This window comes from Botrytis sinoallii (assembly GCF_014898435.1).
Source record: "Botrytis sinoallii strain Bc 23 chromosome Unknown BSIN_032, whole genome shotgun sequence".
NCBI lineage: Eukaryota > Fungi > Ascomycota > Leotiomycetes > Helotiales > Sclerotiniaceae > Botrytis > Botrytis sinoallii.
Window position 1 is genome coordinate 531,760 of NW_024066059.1, and position 20,681 is coordinate 552,440.

Below are 20,681 nucleotides of genomic sequence, written 5' to 3' on the forward strand. Positions count from 1 at the left end.
CTACCCATGAGTCCCGCTTTGACAAATGATAGATAGATAGCGTGATATACGCGGGTGGGTGATGTGAAATTCCACAGCACAGACGTGGGGATTGTGAGGACGCAGGGGGAGAAGCAAGTGGACGCAAGCGAATGAAATGCAAGATTGGGCATTGGAGGACACACGGTAGGAGAGAGATTTGAGGAAAGGCTGTGGTGGCAATGGCAATGGAGATTATGCATAAACAATAGGGAGTTGACGAAAACAAAAAGCAAAATGCAAAATTGTCAAAGCGGTGCATGTCAACATCCATTGTCCCGAGGATAATTTGCTATCTACTCGTAGTGAGGCTCCAAAAACGAATCAACTTTGGATTATCTCATCATTCGATCAATATGAAGATTTCGATGCATTACTTATATGAGATCCCCGATTTCATTCATCTCGAATTCAGGGTCCTATCAAAACCACACTCCCCACAGGATGTTTATCCCTAAAACATTCGTCACTAAAGTAAGCATACCACTAGTTGCCGATCATTCACCTCACCGGATCCAGAATTTATGCTTCCCGGCTTGATTCAAAAATGTTGATCATTGCGTCACGGTCTTCACAAAAAAAGAAAAGAGAGTACATCTCACGATGTGAAACAATTGATACTCGTCATTCGACTGAGAGACAGAGTTCAAGATTGCGTGGAGGCTTCATGTGGAAGATGGAAAAAGGAAGAGGGGTATTTGAGCGGCGTCATCTTGAGGCTTTTGTAGATAAGCCCAAGTTTTGGAATCAAAAGTATCTGCGGATATCGGTGTGAATACACATAGGCGTGGCCGTTTCGATGGCTTGGTGGTGTTGATATTAATTCTCGTTGAAGTGTACTTGTAGTTTCTCGAGCAACCACTTTCATTACTACGACATGAGTCCCCCGCTCAGTGACATTTCGGATACTCTATTACATACCTATGCCTTCAATTCAATAATCCAATGCACGTACTTCGACTCTACAATTCGATAGATATTACCCATCGGGTATATCCTTGGCTTGAACATTTTTCAGATTCAAGATTCTTAATTTCCGATCCCCATATCATCTCGAGATCTACGAGGGTGTGTCTTTGATGAATGCCGGGCCTGTGCGCAAGTACTTTTTCATATCAAAACTTATCTATTTTAGAATTCAATATTAAATCAATCAATATTATTCTATATTTGAAATTTTGTAAAGTAATAAATTTTTATTTAAAATTTAATAATATAATTTTAGTTTTTTTATTAAAGCTTTCAATTAAATCAAAATTTATATTGAATTTTTAATACTTAAAATTTCTATGAGAAATAATGTTTATTTTAAGAATCAAATTTCTATATAGAATTTTATTATCAATTCAATTTAAATATTAATAACTCTAATATCAAATAAATTATTGATTAAATCTCTTTATATATTTCAATTTCAAAGTTTTATAATAAATATTTGAATTATTATTTATTTATAGATATATAGAATAAAGTATGATTTTGGTAAGAAAATTCGCTTAAATTCAGCCCGGCATTTATCAAAGACACGCCCTTGTACTTAATCTCAAGACTAAAGAGCGAAAAAGGTGCGTCTAAGCACAAGAAATCACGCTAATTGACATCTCGCGAACCGCTTGGTCCCTTTCCCGTCGGCACTGAAGCGCCCGAACTTGTCAACTTGAGTCCTGAGTTAGGAATGCACTGGCAACTACTGGTCCTCAAGTTTGCTCGAGTTCTCAGACATTTCGACCAATTAGATGGACAGCTGTATTGGCAACTTGGTTGCGGCGAGGATTTCGTTTAGAGACCTAGTTCCAGACGATACTCAGATGTCAGTAGTAGCGTAGCTGGTGCTTTTGCAAAACTAAATGCAATGACGTAGTCAGGCTTCAAATGGCTTTAGATCCAAATCCATTTGCGTCCATATGATATCAAAATCATCCCATCAACGATGAAGCGAAACCCAAATGTATGTACAGAAAAACGTATATCAATCTGAAAGAAAACTCAACCAATGATATATAATTCAAGTCTGTGCTTACAGATCAGCCAAACTAATAGCATCTCAAGCCTCGCTTTAGGTCAAAACTTTAAAGCTTGGGGGCCGTGACCATGGAATTATCCCATCTCAACCCCTCGAAAAGTCAAGTCCATGCAAGCCACGCACGAATGTTCATTGTCTACAAAGTCCGTGAAGCTTCACCTTACGTGGCGAAAAATTCAGAATGTGCTGAAAATTTAAAATTACGGATGCTCGTAGCACGGCAGGATGCTTTTTGTATTACAATTGGTAGTCTGTCAGACCGTAAACAAAGTTATTCATATTGACTCTCGCGTCCCCCTCGTATGAATCTTCAAAACTTTTCCTTGTTGTAAAGAAATCGAAGAAACTATTCGCAACCTTCCTTTTCCCCATTTTAATTTTGCTCTAATCTGGAATTGAGCTTTCTTTTCAAATCTTATAATTCATTTGATATGTTTCTCCACTTTACACAATACGCCCTATCCTAAGAATCATTGAGGCTTTTGGGCAGAACCCAACTTGACCCTATTAAGCCACTGAAGATCGCTTTCGTCATTTAGGTGGGAGATCTTGATCGTAATATTTTCGATATGGCTTTTTCGATTTCTGAGATGCCATATCTTTCTTCTATACCTGTGATTCCAAAACATGATCGAAAGATATATGGCATGACTTCCATAAATGAGGAACATATACCTACAGACGACACTCCAGCCTCACCCAAAGAAAATTGGCCACTGGGCCCAGAAACAAATACACATCGAAGAAACAAATCCAGTATGAATATGTTGACGGCAAACGGTATGGGTATCAAAAAGTGGGAAGGAAAGTCGCGAAGGTCAATCGAGTGGGATGGCTTGAGGAGGGTATGTCTGTGATTGCAGTTCTTGATCAGCAACATTCTGACGTTGTTTAGGATCCCGAATTATGGTATCCGGAGGGGGATTGCCTAGTTTATTTGTATGGCCGAGGACAATCTATGAGAGGTCCAGCATTTCGGGTACCACTGAATGTACTGGTTGACGCGAAATGCCAACCACTTTTGGATGCATTTATGTCGAAAGATCTTAACGGCTCACCAACCTTAGACATTAACGAGGTTCTGGATGAATATTATTCGGGTGCTAGCGATTCTGACTACGTTGAGCTATACATTCCAGCTCCTGTCATGGCAGAACGAGGAGAGGCTTTCCTCTACCACACCGCAACCCGAAACTTCTTTGCGTGGGTTTTCAAGAAGTCCTTGGTCGGACAGGATTTAGGCAGTGCATTGGTTGGACTTCTCAATAGCATGTCTCAGTTCAGATCAGCTGATGCCAACAACGTGGATGATATTGTAGCCTATATCGATGGAGAGGGATATGCAGATATGAGGAATACACCAGATCATGCCCTTGGAATCATGTATTTTGCAGAGCATTTCCATTTCAAAGATATGTGGATAGATGCACTTGCGCACTGTGCTGGGATGTGCGAGAAACTCCACAACAGTCCTGGTTTCGAGGTATGTGTATATCATCATAACGTGTGCAGGAGCCGCAGTACCTAATTCCTGTATAGTCATTGAGTCGACAGGATCGAGTTTTCATATCCCGAGCAAGACTAGAAATGGACCTTCGACTCGATACATGTGGGAAAATGCTAAGTGGATTTCTCACAGAAGAACTTGCCGACACATATTTGCAGCTTAGCCCCGGTGCTCAAATTCACCTCGAAAAGTTTAGAGATTTCCTACAAAGATATTATACTGCAAAGCTTGGATCTTATCCATCGTTAGCATCGAGATCAGGAAGCGGAGCTTTCTCCAAGAGTCTCTTCAAGCAAATGCGATCCGAATTTCAAAAATTGTATGAGTTTCTAGCAGACTCTAGTATGACAACAGGAACCACAAGCACTAGTAACGAAGAATTAGATGTACTGCGTGCAGTCATGACATTCGACAGGCGATATCAGATCGAACCATTGCCCTATTCTCTACCACTGCTTCCAGATGAGAATGCAAAATTATCTACCAAACCATTAAGCAAACGGTTGACTTTTACGACGAAAATGTTTCCGAAAAGTGATAAAAATCACAATGATTCTGGCATGAATTCAATGGGCGCTCTCGACAAGGCCACAAATCGACAGAATCTGCGGCTAACTGACTGTACGCTTGTTCGTGCTTACCGGGGCTTTGAAAAAGAATGTGCCGCTCAAGCCAATTCCAAGATGGCAGCAGCGGAAAAGATCTCCCAGGCGGAAGGCCGCAAGATTCGTTGGATCTTGATCTATTCTTCCCTTCAAATACTTATTCAAGCGACGAAGGTGCCAGATCAAGTGCGCGCTACCCAAAATGTAGCTTATAATATCTCCATTCGCATTGGAGAATGTCCACCGTGGAATGACCGGCGTTCGTGTTATAATTTGATTCGCACTCAAGGTGCTCAAGCAAATAGAGACTACCGAAACTCCCTAATCAGATCGAACCCTTCTAGTGCTGGACAAACACCAGTTGATGTCATAGCTGCTTTCAATGATTATCTCGCCCAGAGAAAGCAATCTGCTCTGTCGCGAAGGACCGAAAGTGCAGTCGACACCTCATTATTAATCAAGAGCATAATTGCAAAAGCCAATGCTGGTAATGCCTTGACGATAATGCCAGAACTTCAACATCCTAGCCCACGAAGAAACGCACATCATGAAATTTTGATCGAGGGATATGGTCATGGCTTGGAGGACGGCCTTGCCGATGATCCAATGACGAAAGATACCAAGGAAGAATATGATTGCTACAGAAAGCAATCATCGTCTACCACTTCATCGATCGACGCATCATCACAATGGTCTCGTTCCTCACACGATCAAGAAGGGACAAATTTTGAGGCTTCTGATATCGATTCCCCTAGAACGAGCGGTTCATTTACATCTGATGATCGTCGAGGGTCAATTTCTTCAGTCTATTCAGAAGCCGAATCGCTGGAACAGCCATTTGCACTTGAACAATTGCACAAGCCAAGGCCGGTTAGTACATACTCTGTGAGTATATACGAAGAGGATTTGATAGCAGAAGGGGTTTTACCTGATCCATTATTCTCACCAAGAACATTCGGAAAAAAGCAGGTAGGACCTCCGCCTCTCTTCATCTCGAAACCTACGCAAAGGAGAGTAAGTATCTTGAGTCAGAAGCTTGACAAGCATGCCAGCGTTGGTAGCGTTGGTAGCGTAATGGTGATGAATGAGGAATTGGCTGCTTATCTCAAGGTTAGAGCCTGACTGGTGATTGATATTGAATATTTTGTTTTGGCTGTTGGAATACCCAAGCACATTTCTTTAAACATTTGTTACGGCGGTTGGGTTCTGAGGGCTTAGGTGTCAAAGGTGGAGTTTCTGGAGGATCAAAATAGGCACTGCTCGGTTTGAAGCTTTGCATTCTGAATATGTCGTATAATTATAATGTAATCAAAATATTTCATTCCAAGAATTCGTAACCATTTTCTTCGGTGCAAGATTTGCTTGAGAGTCATCACTGTTTTGTTTAAGTCGGAGTGTTTAGACGTCGTCCTGTGATACAGATGAGAAACACGGCGTGATCAGAGTATTTGAATTACCCTCTCATGCTTGAGAGAAATAATATGATCTTCATGAGTACCTAACATGAGTAACATGAGTAATATGTTAGCTCTTTCCGCTTGCCTCATCATCGGAATATTGATCTCCCGACCCCCTGTCCAACGACAGTGCACTTAGTATGAGAGCATCAGGACTTGATATAATATATATTGAGAAACAATAGAAATGATTGTAGGTATATCATTCGGGAAAATCTATATATGCAGCCAGATCCCTAGACTCCTTTCGCCGATGCAATCTTCTTCAACCTGCATTAAGTTGGGTTCCTCTGCGGTCTTACATACATCTATCTATCTATGGGTAGTTTCTGAAATCTACATTTCTCCAAAAAGTAGATGGTGACACGCTTTTAATAACAAATGGGGTATCGTATCTGTATTCTGCCTCCTTCATCTGTTTCCGGCCATAATTTCCCAGCATTTATTGGCCTTTCTTTGCAAAACCATTGACCTTCCGAGTGTTCTTGACCTGGTCGAGCTCTGTGAAGGTTCGCGCGATAGTACGTACCGAATCGACGAGGAGCACTGTAGTAAAACAATCAGTGCTGGCATTTTTGGCGGAACAAGTTTGACTTACTGCCTGGAAAGACCATCCAGAGGAAATTCATGAAGAAATAGTAAAACCAAAAGTATAGAAATTCTGGTCTGGAATAATTGACTTCTTTGTGATAATAATCAAAAGTGTGAGTCGCATAATAAAGAACAAGTCCGTAGATTTGTCCTACAGTTACAATGATCTGTAGGGGGTGTCGAAGTGGATGACGAGTTGCGATAAAGGCTGCAACGGTAAAGCACATAGGTCCCCATAAAAACTGTAGGGAATTCATGAGTATGCCATCTAATGTAGTGAGCTTGCAATCGACTTACCGCTGTTACTGTTTCCATACAGAGGACGAAAGGATCCGATGTCAGATATCGACTGTCGCTAAGGGCGTATTCCTTCCATAGTTGTCCCAACAATTGTTGGTCTTTGATAATTTTGGTGTGATGGAGCGAAAAGTATCCTAGAAGGATGTAATTAGCCACTTTCTGGTGTAAATTGACTCGTTATCGCATACCTTCGAAAAAGAGGTGGATTGCGCCAGCTGTGATAAAGGTTAGGAGACTGTGTAATGCCGTTGATAAGGAAGACTTACATAAAACCAACCACCATATCGCAGCTTTCTCCGTGCTTGGCAGATGAGGATATGATCTAGCAACAAAGGTGCGAGTACACAAGAACAATACTGCGCAAGCACCAAAGAAAATGCTCAGGAGAGTAGGTACAGTCCATTCATTTGCCAGATAGCTAGCTATCTCCATCTCGAGGGGGTAATAGGGATGATTGACGACAACTGCAGCTGCAGACTCAATCGAAGCGTTCTCCATTATAGAAGCCATGTTCCGTAAGAAGATCCAAAAATGCAATCGAGGATCCAAGTTTGCGCAAGATGAGAGAATGAGAAGAAAGAAGACAGCGAGGAGGAGAAGGGGGAAGATATGAGATAATTGCGAACAGCTAGTAGGTAAAGAAGTGAATTTGTAGCCAACACATGGACCAATGCCATGGACAATAATGTTTGAAAAGACATGGAAATTGTACCGCGTCCCCATCAAAAGTCTAAAAGTCTAAAACCCGGTCTGAAGGGTCCTTTCAGGGGTTCAAGCAGGGTTTCTACATAATTTTGGATTCAACTTTTCGTGGAGCGGTAGCTTGAATGGGGCAATGCAACGAGGACAGGCTCAGCCAAGTTATTTGTTTACTTGGCTATTAGCGCTATGCGTTTACCCCCCAAGTTCCCGAGCATGTATGGACGCAGTAGTTGGACAGCATGCCTAGGTCTAGGGAGGTAGATGTAAAGGGACAAGAGAACAGGGAGGAGGAGGGAGAGGAGGAGGAGGAGGAGGAGGAGGAGGAGGAAGAAGAACAGGAACAGGAAGGAGTCGGAGGATGAATTTGGAAGTTTTCAAGTATGGTATCCATATAAACAGAGAAACGAGGATAAATCATTGGCGACGAGGTAGATGCACGGAGAATGACGGATGTATGTATGATGTATGATGGTATGATGTATTCCATATAATGTCTCTTTTGTACAGTTGACAACGGATAGATTAATTAATCGTTAATTGTGATTGATTGATTGATTGAATGAACCAATGAAGATCATTTTCTATCTGTTATTCCATGTGCATCTGCATTGTGCTTCCAACATTGTTGTTCGCCCATAGATAATTATTATGGATTCAGTCCTTACTTTTGAAGATCGTGTGTGGATGTTGGAAGAATCATTGCCAGGTAAATTCCCCCACCCAAGGGTTTACTTGTTACATAATCCCCACTCTGGATCCATTTGGTGAGCGAGCCACTTTCCAGAATCATGGTGGAAAATGTGGAAAAGACTTCCACACTTCCAATCTTCCACACATTTACATATCCATGAGCATTATCTGGACCCCCCGGAAAGGCTTACTGGTTTAGGTTTAGCATACTTTTATTTTGGAGATTGAGTAGACCAAGTCTATGTTGTGCTGATAATCACATCCAATAGCTTTCTCGTAGATGAACGCGAAAGTTTGGGGGGAGGTTTGATTCGTATTCTGCTTCGCCGCACTGTGGAGTAGACCATGGGGTTGGGTGGATAGATAGGAGAATGCAGACAATACATTCATTCAGATTTAGAATTCTCTTGCCTTGAAAGTCTTGAATGCCGTTTAATCGTTTTCTCGTGCCTTCTTTTTGGTTTCTAGCGTCCATAGATTAATGATGGAGTAGCACAACAGCCCCAAAAAGAAGGGCACAAAATCACCATCAACGAACTATGTGCTGAAAGCTCAGAAATCATGTCATTAATCATACAAACGTGGGCCACTCACTGTCTTTGAATGCACATGTACGAAGAGAGAATCATACAAAGGCCATCGAAATTTTCGACTGTTGCATTTCCCACCACAGAGTTGTGGCGTCAGGGGCCCCTCAATATAAGCAGGGAGTGCTCCTTTGCGAGATCGCATGGCATGTCAATCAAACCGCTCTCCGCGACTCAAGGGTATTAGGTTTTGCGAAAATGGAAGGTATCGTCGAGCTCCTCACTCCCATCGCTCATGTCCATGTATGTGTTATCATTGTCAGCGGCATCATCCGCGTTGACGCGTTTAAAATGTCGCTTGCCATCACCTTCAACGAGGTTCAAGGGCGACTCTTGTGTTTGACCGTAAATATCGACTCCTCTTGCCTCCGATTCATGCCAAGGGACCATTTCGGTATCCTCTAGCTTAGACAATGATAAGAGAATGCAGTCTTGCGAATCGCTAAAGAAAATGGAAGGAGATACAGATGCTACGTTGAGCCACTTGATGATTGACTTTCCAATGATTTTACCCTCGGGCATTTGCATTCCAAAATTAACAATTCTTGGAGCCTCCCAAGATGGATCCCATAATTGAATTCGGCCCTTGTTTTCTTCGCCCTCGCATCTGATCATCAAAAGTTCGTTGACACTGGGATGGAAAGTCACCCTAGCTACCGGAGAGTGCATTATCAACAGTGCTCTAAGTGATCGAGACCCAACATCCCAAACCCAGACTGCTGATGGCATTTCCTCAACCTTGGTTGCTAGTAGTGTGCCAGAAATATCGAAGGTCATCATATTGGTGCCAGTCTTTGGCTCTGCAGTTGGAATGGCAGTTGCTTCTGGGGGTAATGTCGGCTGTTTTCCTCGAACGAATTCTCGAGTGAAACCTCCATTGGGAGATGGCGAAAATTGTTCATTCCAAATCTGAGAAGTTAGGGTTCGTTGTCTTGGGGTAGAAGGTAGGTTGACGTACGTGTAGCGTATCTGTAGGGTTTACAGAAGGTATGTGGGATAACAACATAGATTCTGAGAACGCTGGAGCAGCCAACAACACAACTCTTCGACTGAAATCGGAAATAGCAATGTGTGTCCCTGTTGGGCTCCATTCGATCATTTTAATTCCGGCGCCTAAAGCAATATCCTTTTCTTCCTCGAGGATCGGGGTCGGGCCATTCCAAACCTTATACAAGTGACCATCGGCTGTATAAAGCAGTAATTTATGGCCTTGGCTAGCAGATTCGCATATTGTTATCCATTTTCCATCTGGGCTCCAAGTTATCTCTTGAGCGTCGATCGTTTCTGGTAGCCATGATCTTATAACCTCCAAGCTTCCCGATTTGTGTATACTAATCACGTCTTTGCCACCAATTCTCGTCAATAGAGCCAAGTTTCCGGATCGCGGACGGTGTGAGAATCCTTTCGCAGCGGTAGCAGGAGTGAAGAGCTTGGGAGAGGTAATATCCACTGACTTCGAAGTAGCCAGATTGAAGATGGTCAACTTCAAACCGAAATCTGAAAAGATACAGACTTCATCGTCGTTTCCTCCAAATGAAATGTAGGTCGATTTCGTAGTTCCTGAGGTCGGTCTTGTAATTTTGGCTGAGAAGCGATTGTCACTTGGGGAAAATATGCGAATGACATCCGCAGACGCTACAAGTAGGCGATTGGAAGAGTATGACCATATGAATGAGGTTATTGAGGCTGTGAGTTCAGGTGGAAGTGATATGGAGCGTATTATTTCAAGGGAGCGCGTCTCTCTGAATTGAAGTGCCGATGGCAGAATAGTCGCAATATATACTCCATTGGGACTCGGAAGAGATTGATTTGATGCTAAGATATATATTCGTATTAATATATGCCTTACAAGACAGGAGTAATTCAACTCTAGACTTACATTTGAGAGGACGAGAGAATCGCATTGTGAACTGAATAGAGGTGAGTGCACCTTTGGTTTCTAACTTTCTACCTACTACCTACTATCTAATACTACCTAAGCTCAAGCTTTGCACAATACCTAGAGATCTGCGGAAGTCCCGCACACAATACCGGTGCTACCGATAACGATAAGCTTTTGATGAGTCAGCTAGGCTATCGCGCGGCAACTCGGAGAATGGACGGAAAATGGCCACTGCCCCTCCAGTTACAATTCGTCTTTACAAATCCATATGAGTCTCGACTATGCTGACAGACTAAAATCTTTGCAAACCCTGAGGATTGAAATGATGTGTCACTGCGACGATAAGGAAGCAAGACTATTCAATACTCAGGGAGACAGGTATAAGGTCACTTGATGAGCGAAATGATTGAAGAGCATCCAACTGTTCTACGCCACCGGTTATTGAAAGCCCAGATATCTTTGATCAAATATATCATCTCGTTCCTTCCATAATATCTTTATTGTAGCGCCTCCTTTCTTCCAAGATGCTTTTCTTGAGAAGAGCTTTTCGAGAAAGGACACTCAGAAGTGGCAGGCTCAACCTGCTATCTCGGAACGCACACAAAGCACTATCCACTGCTGCTTCCTCAATTCATGAGCTCCCTCAGCACGATTTACCTTTGCGCGAGGACACTGAACCATCGTTAAGCAAGACTTCAAATAGAAGGGACGGACTCAAAAATGCCAAACCCTTTTCGTCCTTTCTCACAGATAATTTCCAAAGACAGCACGATTATCTTCGAATTTCAATAACAGAAAAATGCAATCTGCGCTGCTTATACTGTATGCCAGAAGAGGGGGTTCCGCAATCGCCACAGCCAGATCTTCTTACAACACCAGAAATTGTACTTCTATCGTCTGTATTTGTTTCCCAAGGGGTTTCAAAGATTCGTCTTACTGGTGGTGAGCCGACCGTTCGTCGCGATATCTTGCCTCTCATGCAACAGATTGGAGCTTTGCGATCTCATGGTCTGCAGGAGCTCTGTCTTACCACAAATGGATTGAACCTTGCACGAAAGTTGGATAGCATGGTGGAAGCCGGTTTAACTGGCGTTAACTTAAGTTTGGATACCTTGGATCCATGGCAGTTTCAGATTATGACTCGAAGGAAGGGTTTTGAAGCTGTGATGAAAAGTATAGATAAGATACTACATATGAACAAATTAGGTGCTGGCATAAAACTCAAGATCAATTGCGTTGTAATGCGTGGGGTCAATGAAAGAGAAATTATACCATTTGTCGAAATGGGCCGAGATAAAGACGTCGAAGTTAGGTTCATCGAGTATATGCCATTTGACGGCAACAAGTGGAGCCAAGGCAAAATGCTAAGCTACAAAGAAATGCTTGATATCATACGGCAGAAGTACCCGACACTTCGAAAAGTGGCAGATCACAAAAATGACACAAGTAAGACTTACGAGATTCCTGGATTTGTGGGAAAGATGGGGTTTATCACAAGTATGACACACAATTTCTGTGGTACTTGCAACAGATTAAGAATCACGAGTGATGGCAACTTGAAGGTATGCTTATTTGGCAATGCTGAAGTTTCCTTGAGGGATATCTTGAGAAAATCAAATGGCAACCAGCCAATCGACGAGCAAGCCTTTGAGGCAATGAAGCAAATAGAAATGGGTAGGAAACAGGATCTTGGAGATGCGCATAGCCCTCTAGGAAGCTCCTCTAATGAGAGAGAGTTGCTGGAAGTTATTGGCATGGCCGTGAGTCGAAAAAAGGAAAAGCACGCCGGCATGGGCGAATTGGAAAACATGAAAAACAGACCCATGATCTTGATAGGTGGGTAGGTTTTATTTTCGATGGAGATAGGGGCGAACCACACGATGGCATGAAATTATTTGCATATTGGATTGGCGTCAATTCAATACCCTCATGTATTTAATCATTGGTGTTTGAAATTTTACATAACTGCAAGTAAGAATCGGCGCTTCTGCAGTATAACACGTGTTTGAGACTGACATCCAATCCAGGTGACAAATACTATCATGGTCCAAAGACACTCTTTCGAAACATGGGAGGTCGGCCGGCAGGTCAATCCCAAAATATCCCTCTAAACCTCCTACCATTTATACCACCTTCTGCTTACGCACGTCTATACTCCAGCAAAGCTACCCCGGCTCAAATGAATAATATTGACAGTGAAATGGGGAAGTCTTTAATGAACAGTGCATCATCAGATTCGACTCCCTCGCAGGCACACAAACTTACCCACCTTACACAATCCGGCGATGCCCACATGGTATCCATTTCCTCCAAACGGCCAACGAAAAGAACTGCTGTTGCAGTTTGCAGTGTTCACTTCTCCAACAAAGTAGCCATTCCACTCATCCGTGAGAACCGAGCCAAAAAAGGCGATGTGCTGGGAGTTGCTCGTATCGGAGGAATTATGGGTGCCAAGAGAACTTCTGATTTGATACCTCTCTGTCACCCAGTTGCAATTACACATGTCACCATTGACCTACAGATCTCACACGAGAATATATGGGACACAGAACTTTCATCTCCCGCTCCAAGTACATCAATTCCATGGTCTGGCACAGGACAAGGCGATGGGTATAAATGGCCCTCATCTATTCCAGAATCTGTTCCTTGTAATTCATTTGGAAGCGTGGAGGTCACGGCCACTGTGTCATGCGAGGGAAAAACTGGTGTGGAAATGGAGGCACTTACAGCCGCTTCAACCGCGGCATTGACTATTTACGATATGTGCAAGGCTGTGGATAAGGGGATGCGAGTTGAGGGGTTAAGAGTAGTGAGGAAAGAGGGGGGGAAGAGCGGCACATGGATAGAGGGCGTTCACAATAGTGAAAAGTAGAGTAGGGGTGAGGCTGAGTTAACATGAAAGGACAGCAGAAGACATTAGGCCTAATTATCTTTTGGAATTTATTTCAAACAAGCCACGGCTCTAACATTCTATATCAATGATTGGCTCTGACAATGGCATGTGCCGCTCAGGAACGTGGAGTGTACGGAGTGTACAACTTATTGTTGTCCTCTGTTAGAGGTCTAAAGTGCTTCAAATTGTCAAAGATGTCGCAATTCACGTGAATATGGATTTCGGAGGAAGATTGAACGTTTAATTGAACTGTTCCATGACTCAAACCCCAAAAATTATGCATAATCATTCTATTTTGGATATAATCGTATCTGAGTGGCTGATATGGTGTTATTTTTGAGCAACGCTTACTATTTCCTATCCAATTGGCATTCTGGATCCTCCAATGCTACACAATTTTCTTCTTACTTCAAATCCCAAATCCTCTTTAAAATAAAAATTGAAGAGCAAATTTCCACATCGTTAGCAGTGCAACTCTGATTTACGAAATTTACCTAGCTCTGTAGTACTTCTACCAATAACATATTCATGTCATTTGAAGTCGCAATTTAATAGTTTTGGCGATCCTATGTTGAGGTCATCTACAGAGTATAGCTACCTCAAGATCCCACAGAATGTAATATCCCCAGAATCATGACATGCCTTTTTGCGCAGCATGTAACTTTCAAAGCCAAAATCCCATACTGTAGCACTGTCTTTCAGTCATGATATCATTGAAGCCAATGCGTATAACTGGCTGTATCTGCCATTTTTGAAGCTCCAAGTTCAGCCCAATCTTTCTTTTCTTTCAGCAATCTTGTCTTTTGGGAAATTTCCCCTTTACGGTCCTTACCAGTTCATTTTTCTTACATTATTTTTGGGGCGGATTGTAACGTTTTCTTATTCATATACTCATCATGAAGTTCTCACGCGCAGCTGCTCTTTCTCTCCTTTCTGGAATCGGGGCTGCATCTTCAGATGCTAACTGTTCTCCTGTCACAACCACAATCTATCATCCCACTACTATCACTGTCACAGAACCTTCATTCGTAACTTCCACCATTACTCTTGGGGGAGGTGGAGGGCATGGCGAAGCAGAGGAATCTGGTACAACAATATATCAGACTGTCACACTTGGAGGCGGATCTGCTCCCACACCAGTTACCATCACAGCCCCTGCTCAAACAATCACAGTCAACGATGGAGAAACCGTTATTGGAGGAGTTTCCACTTCCACATCGACATCTCTGAAGGTGTTCAAAACTTCTACCCCTATTATAAGTGGAACAGGATCGCTTCTGGGAGCTCAGATCACACCCCTTCCCTCGGCCGGCGCTACCGGAGCCGTCACACAAGTAAACGTGATATCAGGGGTTTCCACTGTCCAAGTCTGTCCTACCGGTGCTACAACTTATGACTGCACAGAGGTTGTTTATGGTTCAGGTGGAGAAATCATTGTAGTTCAGATCATCACTGTTAATGTCACGGTAGATGTCTACGGTGAGGCCAGCACAGTTACAATAACTAAAATCGCCAGCGCTACTTCCACGCCTAGTCTCCCACCTACACACTCGGGAAGCCTTCTCGGAACCAAGACCGGCAAAGCGACCTCTACTGGTAAGCCTACAGGACCACCATACTCATTTGGAAATGGAAGCGAACCTATCTATCCAACGGGAAGTATTAGAACAGGAACTAGCGTCTCACACAAACCCACTGGAACCGGAAAGCCAACCAAGCCAACGCACGTTGTCTCAATTGGCCAAAATGGCACTCTCTCTTTCTCTCCTCAATACATTGATGCGGAGGAAGGAGATACCGTGCGCTTCAATTTCTACCCAACTAATCATACCATAACTTCTTGTGATATTGCGGCTCCTTGCGTTATGAATGGTGTCTACGATTCGGGGTTCAAGCCCGTTTTGGCTAAAAACATGACTACATTTGTCGACTTCCCCGTTACAAACGCCACTAACCCACTGTTTTTTCTTCAGGTATGTATCGGCCCGTTACAGATTCCATCACTCTCACTAATGTCATCTTAGTCGTCAAAAGAATGAGTGTGAGTCAGGCATGGTGTTTGCTATCAATCCTAAATCGAAAACTCAATATGACGAATTCGTATCTGCTGCCAAGGGTAAGAAGACTACCACTACAAGCCATGCACCGACTGGAACAGCATATTCGACCGGTACGGTTAGAGGCACGGGCCTTCCATATTCTCGCAACGGCACTTACTCATATGGACTTCCATCCGGCAGTGTCCGACCCACATCTGCGCACTCTGAATTGGGCATTAGCGTGACCGGCTCATCAAAAGCACCTTTTCCTACTGGAGGGTCAAATACAACTATTAGCACTGGGACTGGGGTACATCATATCGAGACGGGAACAGGGTTCGCACTACCATCGGGCACTTTTATACCATCCGGCAGTATCAAACCATCAGGCAGCATTCGCAGCTCCGGTAGTATTAAGCCATCCGGTAGTATCAAACCATCGGGCAGCATTCGCAGCTCTGGGCTTCCACACTCATCGGGTTCCTTCAGACCAACTGGAAGTATTAGCGGCAGTGGCCATGCATCTTCAACGGGAAGCGCGAAGACAACTATCGTCTCAAGCAGCTCATCTTCAGTCACAAGCAAAACTAGCTCACCGTCACACTCAACTACTAGCAGTTCAAGTTCGTCTTCACACTCGACCACCAGCAGTTCTAGTTCGACCATCACCACTACCTCTTCAATTCACGGTTATGTCCCCTACAGTTTCTCTACTCCCGTCGCTTCATATGTCGCTCAACCTTATCGAGCGTAAACTGAAGGTTTGATGGAAGTCATGAGGAGGATTGCATATTTTGAGAGCTAAGAAGCTAAGTGGCGCGGGCGCAGGCGCAGGCGCAGACAGAATTGGATTTGATTGGTGTTACTTTCTTATTTGGCCCTTGCCTTTGTTTTTCGTGTATGCGATATGTAGAATTTATTTCGAAAATCAGACTTTTGTTTATGCTGTACTACCAATGTATGTGTTACTTACCAGAATTTTCTCCCATGGTTTTACTGTGCATATCCCGGCAATGCTAATTGTTGTCGATTAGGACAGCCACAGGCTTCAACTGCCATAAACAAATAGATATGGTCAAATGATATGCATATCCCCAGATCAACCAAAGATCGAAATTCCTATGAATCAAGCAAATGATGTCAACGTTCCTGGTTGCTCAATATCCATCATTTCCCTGATACCTCACCTCAACCTTGAACAATATTCGAATGACAAATCGCTCAAATTGCCTGGCAAATGTCAATGATACCAAAATCCTCAAGTAATCAATCTCCGGGTAATCCAGAGGAAGTGCCCGCTCAAGTCGATAGATTATCAAGTTCAAATCCCCTGAAAATATTCATTCTGGTCCTTCTAGCTGTCCTCGATCAGAATTCAACCCTTGTCACAGTTTCTTTCTTCTCAATTGTGTCAAGCCAATGAAACCCTAGCAAAGCCATTTTGCATTTGATATGTACTCATATCTATGACTATTGATGGATGACTCTTCAAGGCCTTAATCTCTTTGGACTACATCCTATTGACCGACTCCGATACGTGACTACCCGTAAAATTGTTTCCTAAACTCCATCCCTCCAGAGAGTTCAGGTATGCTGTGTCCCTGCGCGGGTAAGAAATCCTCGATACATTCTGTAGGGCTCAAAATCATTGCATCAATAGACGGACAATACATGCCAAGTTCACATCGTATCTAATCAAATCGTTTTGGCGTCTTTCATTGGCAAAACCATCAATTCGCTGCAAGTCAGCCATTTTTGATGCTACACATGTATGTACGCATGCATGCCTGGGGTAGAAATCTTCGATCGATTGTACTTGTGTTTTCCCTGCATCTTCTCCTACATGCATGTATATCTCTCCTATCCTTTAAGCTTTTCTAGAAAACCATAGGGATGTTCATTAGTTGTATAAATTTAAGTTTTGCGACCGGGCAAAATAGCCGAATATCCTACCCGCGATAATTAAGAAAGATTTCTAGAAAAATAAGTTTCGAGGTTCAAGTCAGATTTGTTCGCTCGTTTTATAGCTTCTGGGTTGATATATCGTTTTTTAATATCCAAGCTATCACTGCTCTTCGGTTCATTCAAAAATGTAATCTTATGAATTTACCAAAGACCTAGAAATTGCTCGGAACATTCTTTAGATTGTAAAGGAAGCTTCCATACGACAATCTTTTTTATAAGTGAGGGCCAAACATATTATGCGTATATGTTTGCTTTTGTGACTGCGTCTGCAGTCCCATGTTGCCATGTTGACAACCTGGTTCTTGTTATGGCTTGGTGGTGTCATGTAGAACCCTGAATTCTGATCCGGGTCGGTGGCTAGTCACTCTATCTTGGTTGGGCCGTTGATTTAATATATATCCCAATCATCCACCAATCGCGGCATCACCGTACTTACCGCATTCAATGTAAAGCGTTGAAGTTAAACGGCAGATGTATCCTCAGTTACACAAAGAATATTTGGCTATACACCACCTGGTTGAATCAGAGGGAGGTTCTTGAAAAGTTAGTATCTACGTGAGCTTAATGATTCGAAATTGGCAGGAAAAGAGTTCTCGAAAATAGGGGCCATTGCTAAGGATCTCTGCATTTCCCCTGATAATTTTTCCTTGCTAAATTCGAAAAATCCAAATCAGTATCCTCGAAACCGTTTTCTAAGGGAAAGTTGAATATTCAGTATGAGTTGAAAAATCGATGTCAAAACGTCTAAAGGGTCGGCTGCGCCACTCTAAATCAACTCATGTCGCAGAATCTGTGACAGGAAGCATGCTCTGGCCCTCTTTCAATGGCAATTGCAACTTTTCCATCGCCTCTATCTATTTTGGTTATCCAAGCCACCACACATTTCCAAGACTCATGTGCATTCGGGAAGCATGATGGAAATTCGGAGAAGGCGCACCATTGATATGGAAGTTCCTATTCATTCAGGGTCTTGGTACCCTAGAGATGTTGATATCTTCCGGTGTATCGATGATTTCTTCTCCAATCAGATGGCGGGATAGATAGTTAATCGCCTCGGAAAGACGCAGGATGGTAGGTAGACATGTGGAGTATCTGAATCAAAATTTGATTCTGAAGCTTTTCTTTTGCTGGCTCCAACCATACGTTACACAGATACTTTCATGGATTAATTCATCTCAGACCTTTTGTTTTCTTCTTCTTTTTCGAACCGTTACTCTGGGATCCGATTTTTTGGACCAGATCACAGCTGGCAATTATGTCTAATTCCGCTTTGCACTTGCACATAAATAGTAATCCATCTCTGCATCACAAGAAGTTGAGGAGTGGTTTGAAAAATTGACAGGTAATCAGCAAAAATTGCAGCAAGAGTTCGTTTGCTCTTCTTAATTTTGAGTCTTGAGTTTCGGTCTATTTCTATGCCTATTCGAATTCGGCCTTTTGCAGTGAGTGCCTAGAATCTCTTGATCGAGTACTTAACGTTAAGGCTTTCCTTTGATGACCCATCAAATGTTAAATACACCCTGAAGTCACAGCCCCCTTAAGCACTGTAGCCTACATATAACTTTCTCATTCGAAACAAATTTCTCTTGACTTCCGTCCATCTTGTATCTTACTATCAAACTTCGATATCGAACATCATGCCTCAAGTTTTACCTGGTGATGTAACTGGCTTATACTATATTTTAGTCAGCAACCTCCCATGGTCATGCACATGGCAAATTCTAAAAGACTTCGCACGGAAACATGATTCTGAGGGACATTGCCTTGCAATCGAACATGCGCAGGTATATCCAGGGTCAACTTGTGGGTGGGTGACAGTGCGTGGAAAGGAGGACTTTCTCAAAGCACTCCGTAAGTTCTTCGATTATGAAGAGATAGGACTAACAGCCGCAGAGCATTTACAAGGTGGAACTATGGGAAATCGAGCGTTGTGTGCAGATGGCCGCAATGAAACAAAGCCGATTCAAGTGCGGGATCTTGCTATCCCGTGGACCACCTCAAACTCCTGCGGAAATGTTTCAAGGACAAGGGCACTCTCAATACCGACATCTTCGGTCTCATCAGCGTCTGCAATGCCAATTCAACAGATACCATTCGTTCAAATGGCTCCGTTAACCGAAGGCACATATATCTCTACTTCTACATCAGCCAAATTTAATGATCGAGGCTTGACTCAGGTAGAACTTCCCAAACCCACTGCCATGATATAAGTTAACAAGCTCAGATTCAACAGATACAAAGTATTGAAATGTATCCAAATGTGCCAGTACCGCTCAACTATCCATCTATGTTGTATGCCGGTGATATGGCACCAGATACGCCAGTATACATACAACCTTCTCCACAGTCATTCGCAGCATCTCCTATCTCTTACATGACTCAACGATCTGACAAAATGAAAATTGTAAGAAGCAAAGTCATCATTACCCAGCTTCCTCGAGAGACATCGACCTCTTACCTAAAAACTCACTTGTACAATGTCATAAAATCGAAATATCGCGGCAGTCCATCCACAGAAAACCCTCTTGATGCTCTACACAATATGATTATCGAAAAGCATCCAGATGGGAGGCAAAAGTGCCATACTTTCCTGAATTTCGACACGCATAACATGGCCCAGGATATGGTGGAAATGCTTGACGGTTTGGTATTTTGTGGAAAGGTTCTGCGGGTAAAGCTTGCAAAGGAAGGGGCAGAAACCAGAGAACGGCGGCAAGATATCAAACCCTCCAAAGCGAAACCTATAGCATCTCGGGGGAAGAAAGCGGGGAGACCCAAGGAGATCAGGGGGAGAAAGGTGAAGACAATGGAAGAAAGAGAGAGGGATAGAGTTTTGGCAGTCAGGTCTAGTACTGTAGCTGCAGTAGCTGCAGTAGCAGCGCGAGTCAAGACAGAGACAGATGCAACGGTGAAGTCACCTATGGTGGTGAACGGATCGACTCCGGAAAGTAACTTCAGGTGATTGACCAAACAGATACTTCACGGTCCTCGAGGCTGGTCCCATGAGGAACACTATGCATGGAGACTGTGACAATATTGATGTTTAGAGCAAGCGATGGTGGCTTTTTTTGAGTTTAGATAACCATAAACATATGGTACTGGCGAATTCGGTGGGTGGAATATATTGTGAGCATTTATGTTGACCACTGGTGGTCTTTTGAAAGTTTTGGAATTCATAGCGCTGTATTGTATCTTATGAGTCTATCTCAAGGTGGGCCTAGCGGGCGTCGTCGTTAATGTTCAGAGTGAACAGTAAAGGGTTGAAGTAGCTTACAATAGGATCTTTCTCATGTAACTTTGAAAAGTCTGGTTGTTTGCTACATAGTTCGTCTCCCTAACAATGATATCTTAAACACACAAGATGAGAATGCAAGATATCACAACCTTTTGCGACATTAAATTTCCCATGTTTATTCATCGCT

At 43.0% G+C, this 20,681-nt stretch overlaps 6 protein-coding genes across 6 annotated transcripts; 4 read left to right on the plus strand and 2 right to left on the minus strand.

The window, feature by feature from the left end:
* Positions 1–2,610: 2,610 nt before the first annotated feature.
* On the plus strand, positions 2,611–5,275 carry EAF02_011509 (uncharacterized protein; the record flags this gene model as incomplete). Its single annotated transcript, XM_038907556.1, has 3 exons — positions 2,611–2,886; positions 2,937–3,524; positions 3,581–5,275. 3 exons carry the CDS (start codon positions 2,611–2,613, stop codon positions 5,273–5,275), a joined length of 2,559 nt encoding a protein of 852 aa, XP_038752778.1.
* Positions 5,276–6,052: 777 nt separating this feature from the next.
* Positions 6,053–7,011, minus strand: EAF02_011510 (uncharacterized protein; the record flags this gene model as incomplete). Its single annotated transcript, XM_038907557.1, has 5 exons — positions 6,053–6,156; positions 6,209–6,443; positions 6,499–6,635; positions 6,690–6,716; positions 6,768–7,011. 5 exons carry the CDS (start codon positions 7,009–7,011, stop codon positions 6,053–6,055), a joined length of 747 nt encoding a protein of 248 aa, XP_038752779.1.
* Positions 7,012–8,663: 1,652 nt separating this feature from the next.
* EAF02_011511 (uncharacterized protein) lies at positions 8,664–10,384 on the minus strand (the record flags this gene model as incomplete). Its single annotated transcript, XM_038907558.1, has 3 exons — positions 8,664–9,389; positions 9,439–10,295; positions 10,360–10,384. 3 exons carry the CDS (start codon positions 10,382–10,384, stop codon positions 8,664–8,666), a joined length of 1,608 nt encoding a protein of 535 aa, XP_038752780.1.
* A 251-nt stretch (positions 10,385–10,635) lies between these two features.
* On the plus strand, positions 10,636–13,234 carry EAF02_011512 (uncharacterized protein; the record flags this gene model as incomplete). Its single annotated transcript, XM_038907559.1, has 2 exons — positions 10,636–12,198; positions 12,390–13,234. The coding sequence occupies exons 1-2, from the start codon at positions 10,887–10,889 to the stop codon at positions 13,232–13,234; spliced, it is 2,157 nt and encodes a 718-aa protein (XP_038752781.1). The 5' UTR covers positions 10,636–10,886.
* Positions 13,235–14,151: 917 nt separating this feature from the next.
* Positions 14,152–16,048, plus strand: EAF02_011513 (uncharacterized protein; the record flags this gene model as incomplete). Its single annotated transcript, XM_038907560.1, has 2 exons — positions 14,152–15,215; positions 15,280–16,048. 2 exons carry the CDS (start codon positions 14,152–14,154, stop codon positions 16,046–16,048), a joined length of 1,833 nt encoding a protein of 610 aa, XP_038752782.1.
* Positions 16,049–18,896: 2,848 nt separating this feature from the next.
* Positions 18,897–20,221, plus strand: EAF02_011514 (uncharacterized protein; the record flags this gene model as incomplete). The annotated part of the gene is made up of 2 exons (XM_038907561.1): positions 18,897–19,436; positions 19,484–20,221. The coding sequence occupies 2 exons, from the start codon at positions 18,897–18,899 to the stop codon at positions 20,219–20,221; spliced, it is 1,278 nt and encodes a 425-aa protein (XP_038752783.1).
* Positions 20,222–20,681: the final 460 nt, after the last annotated feature.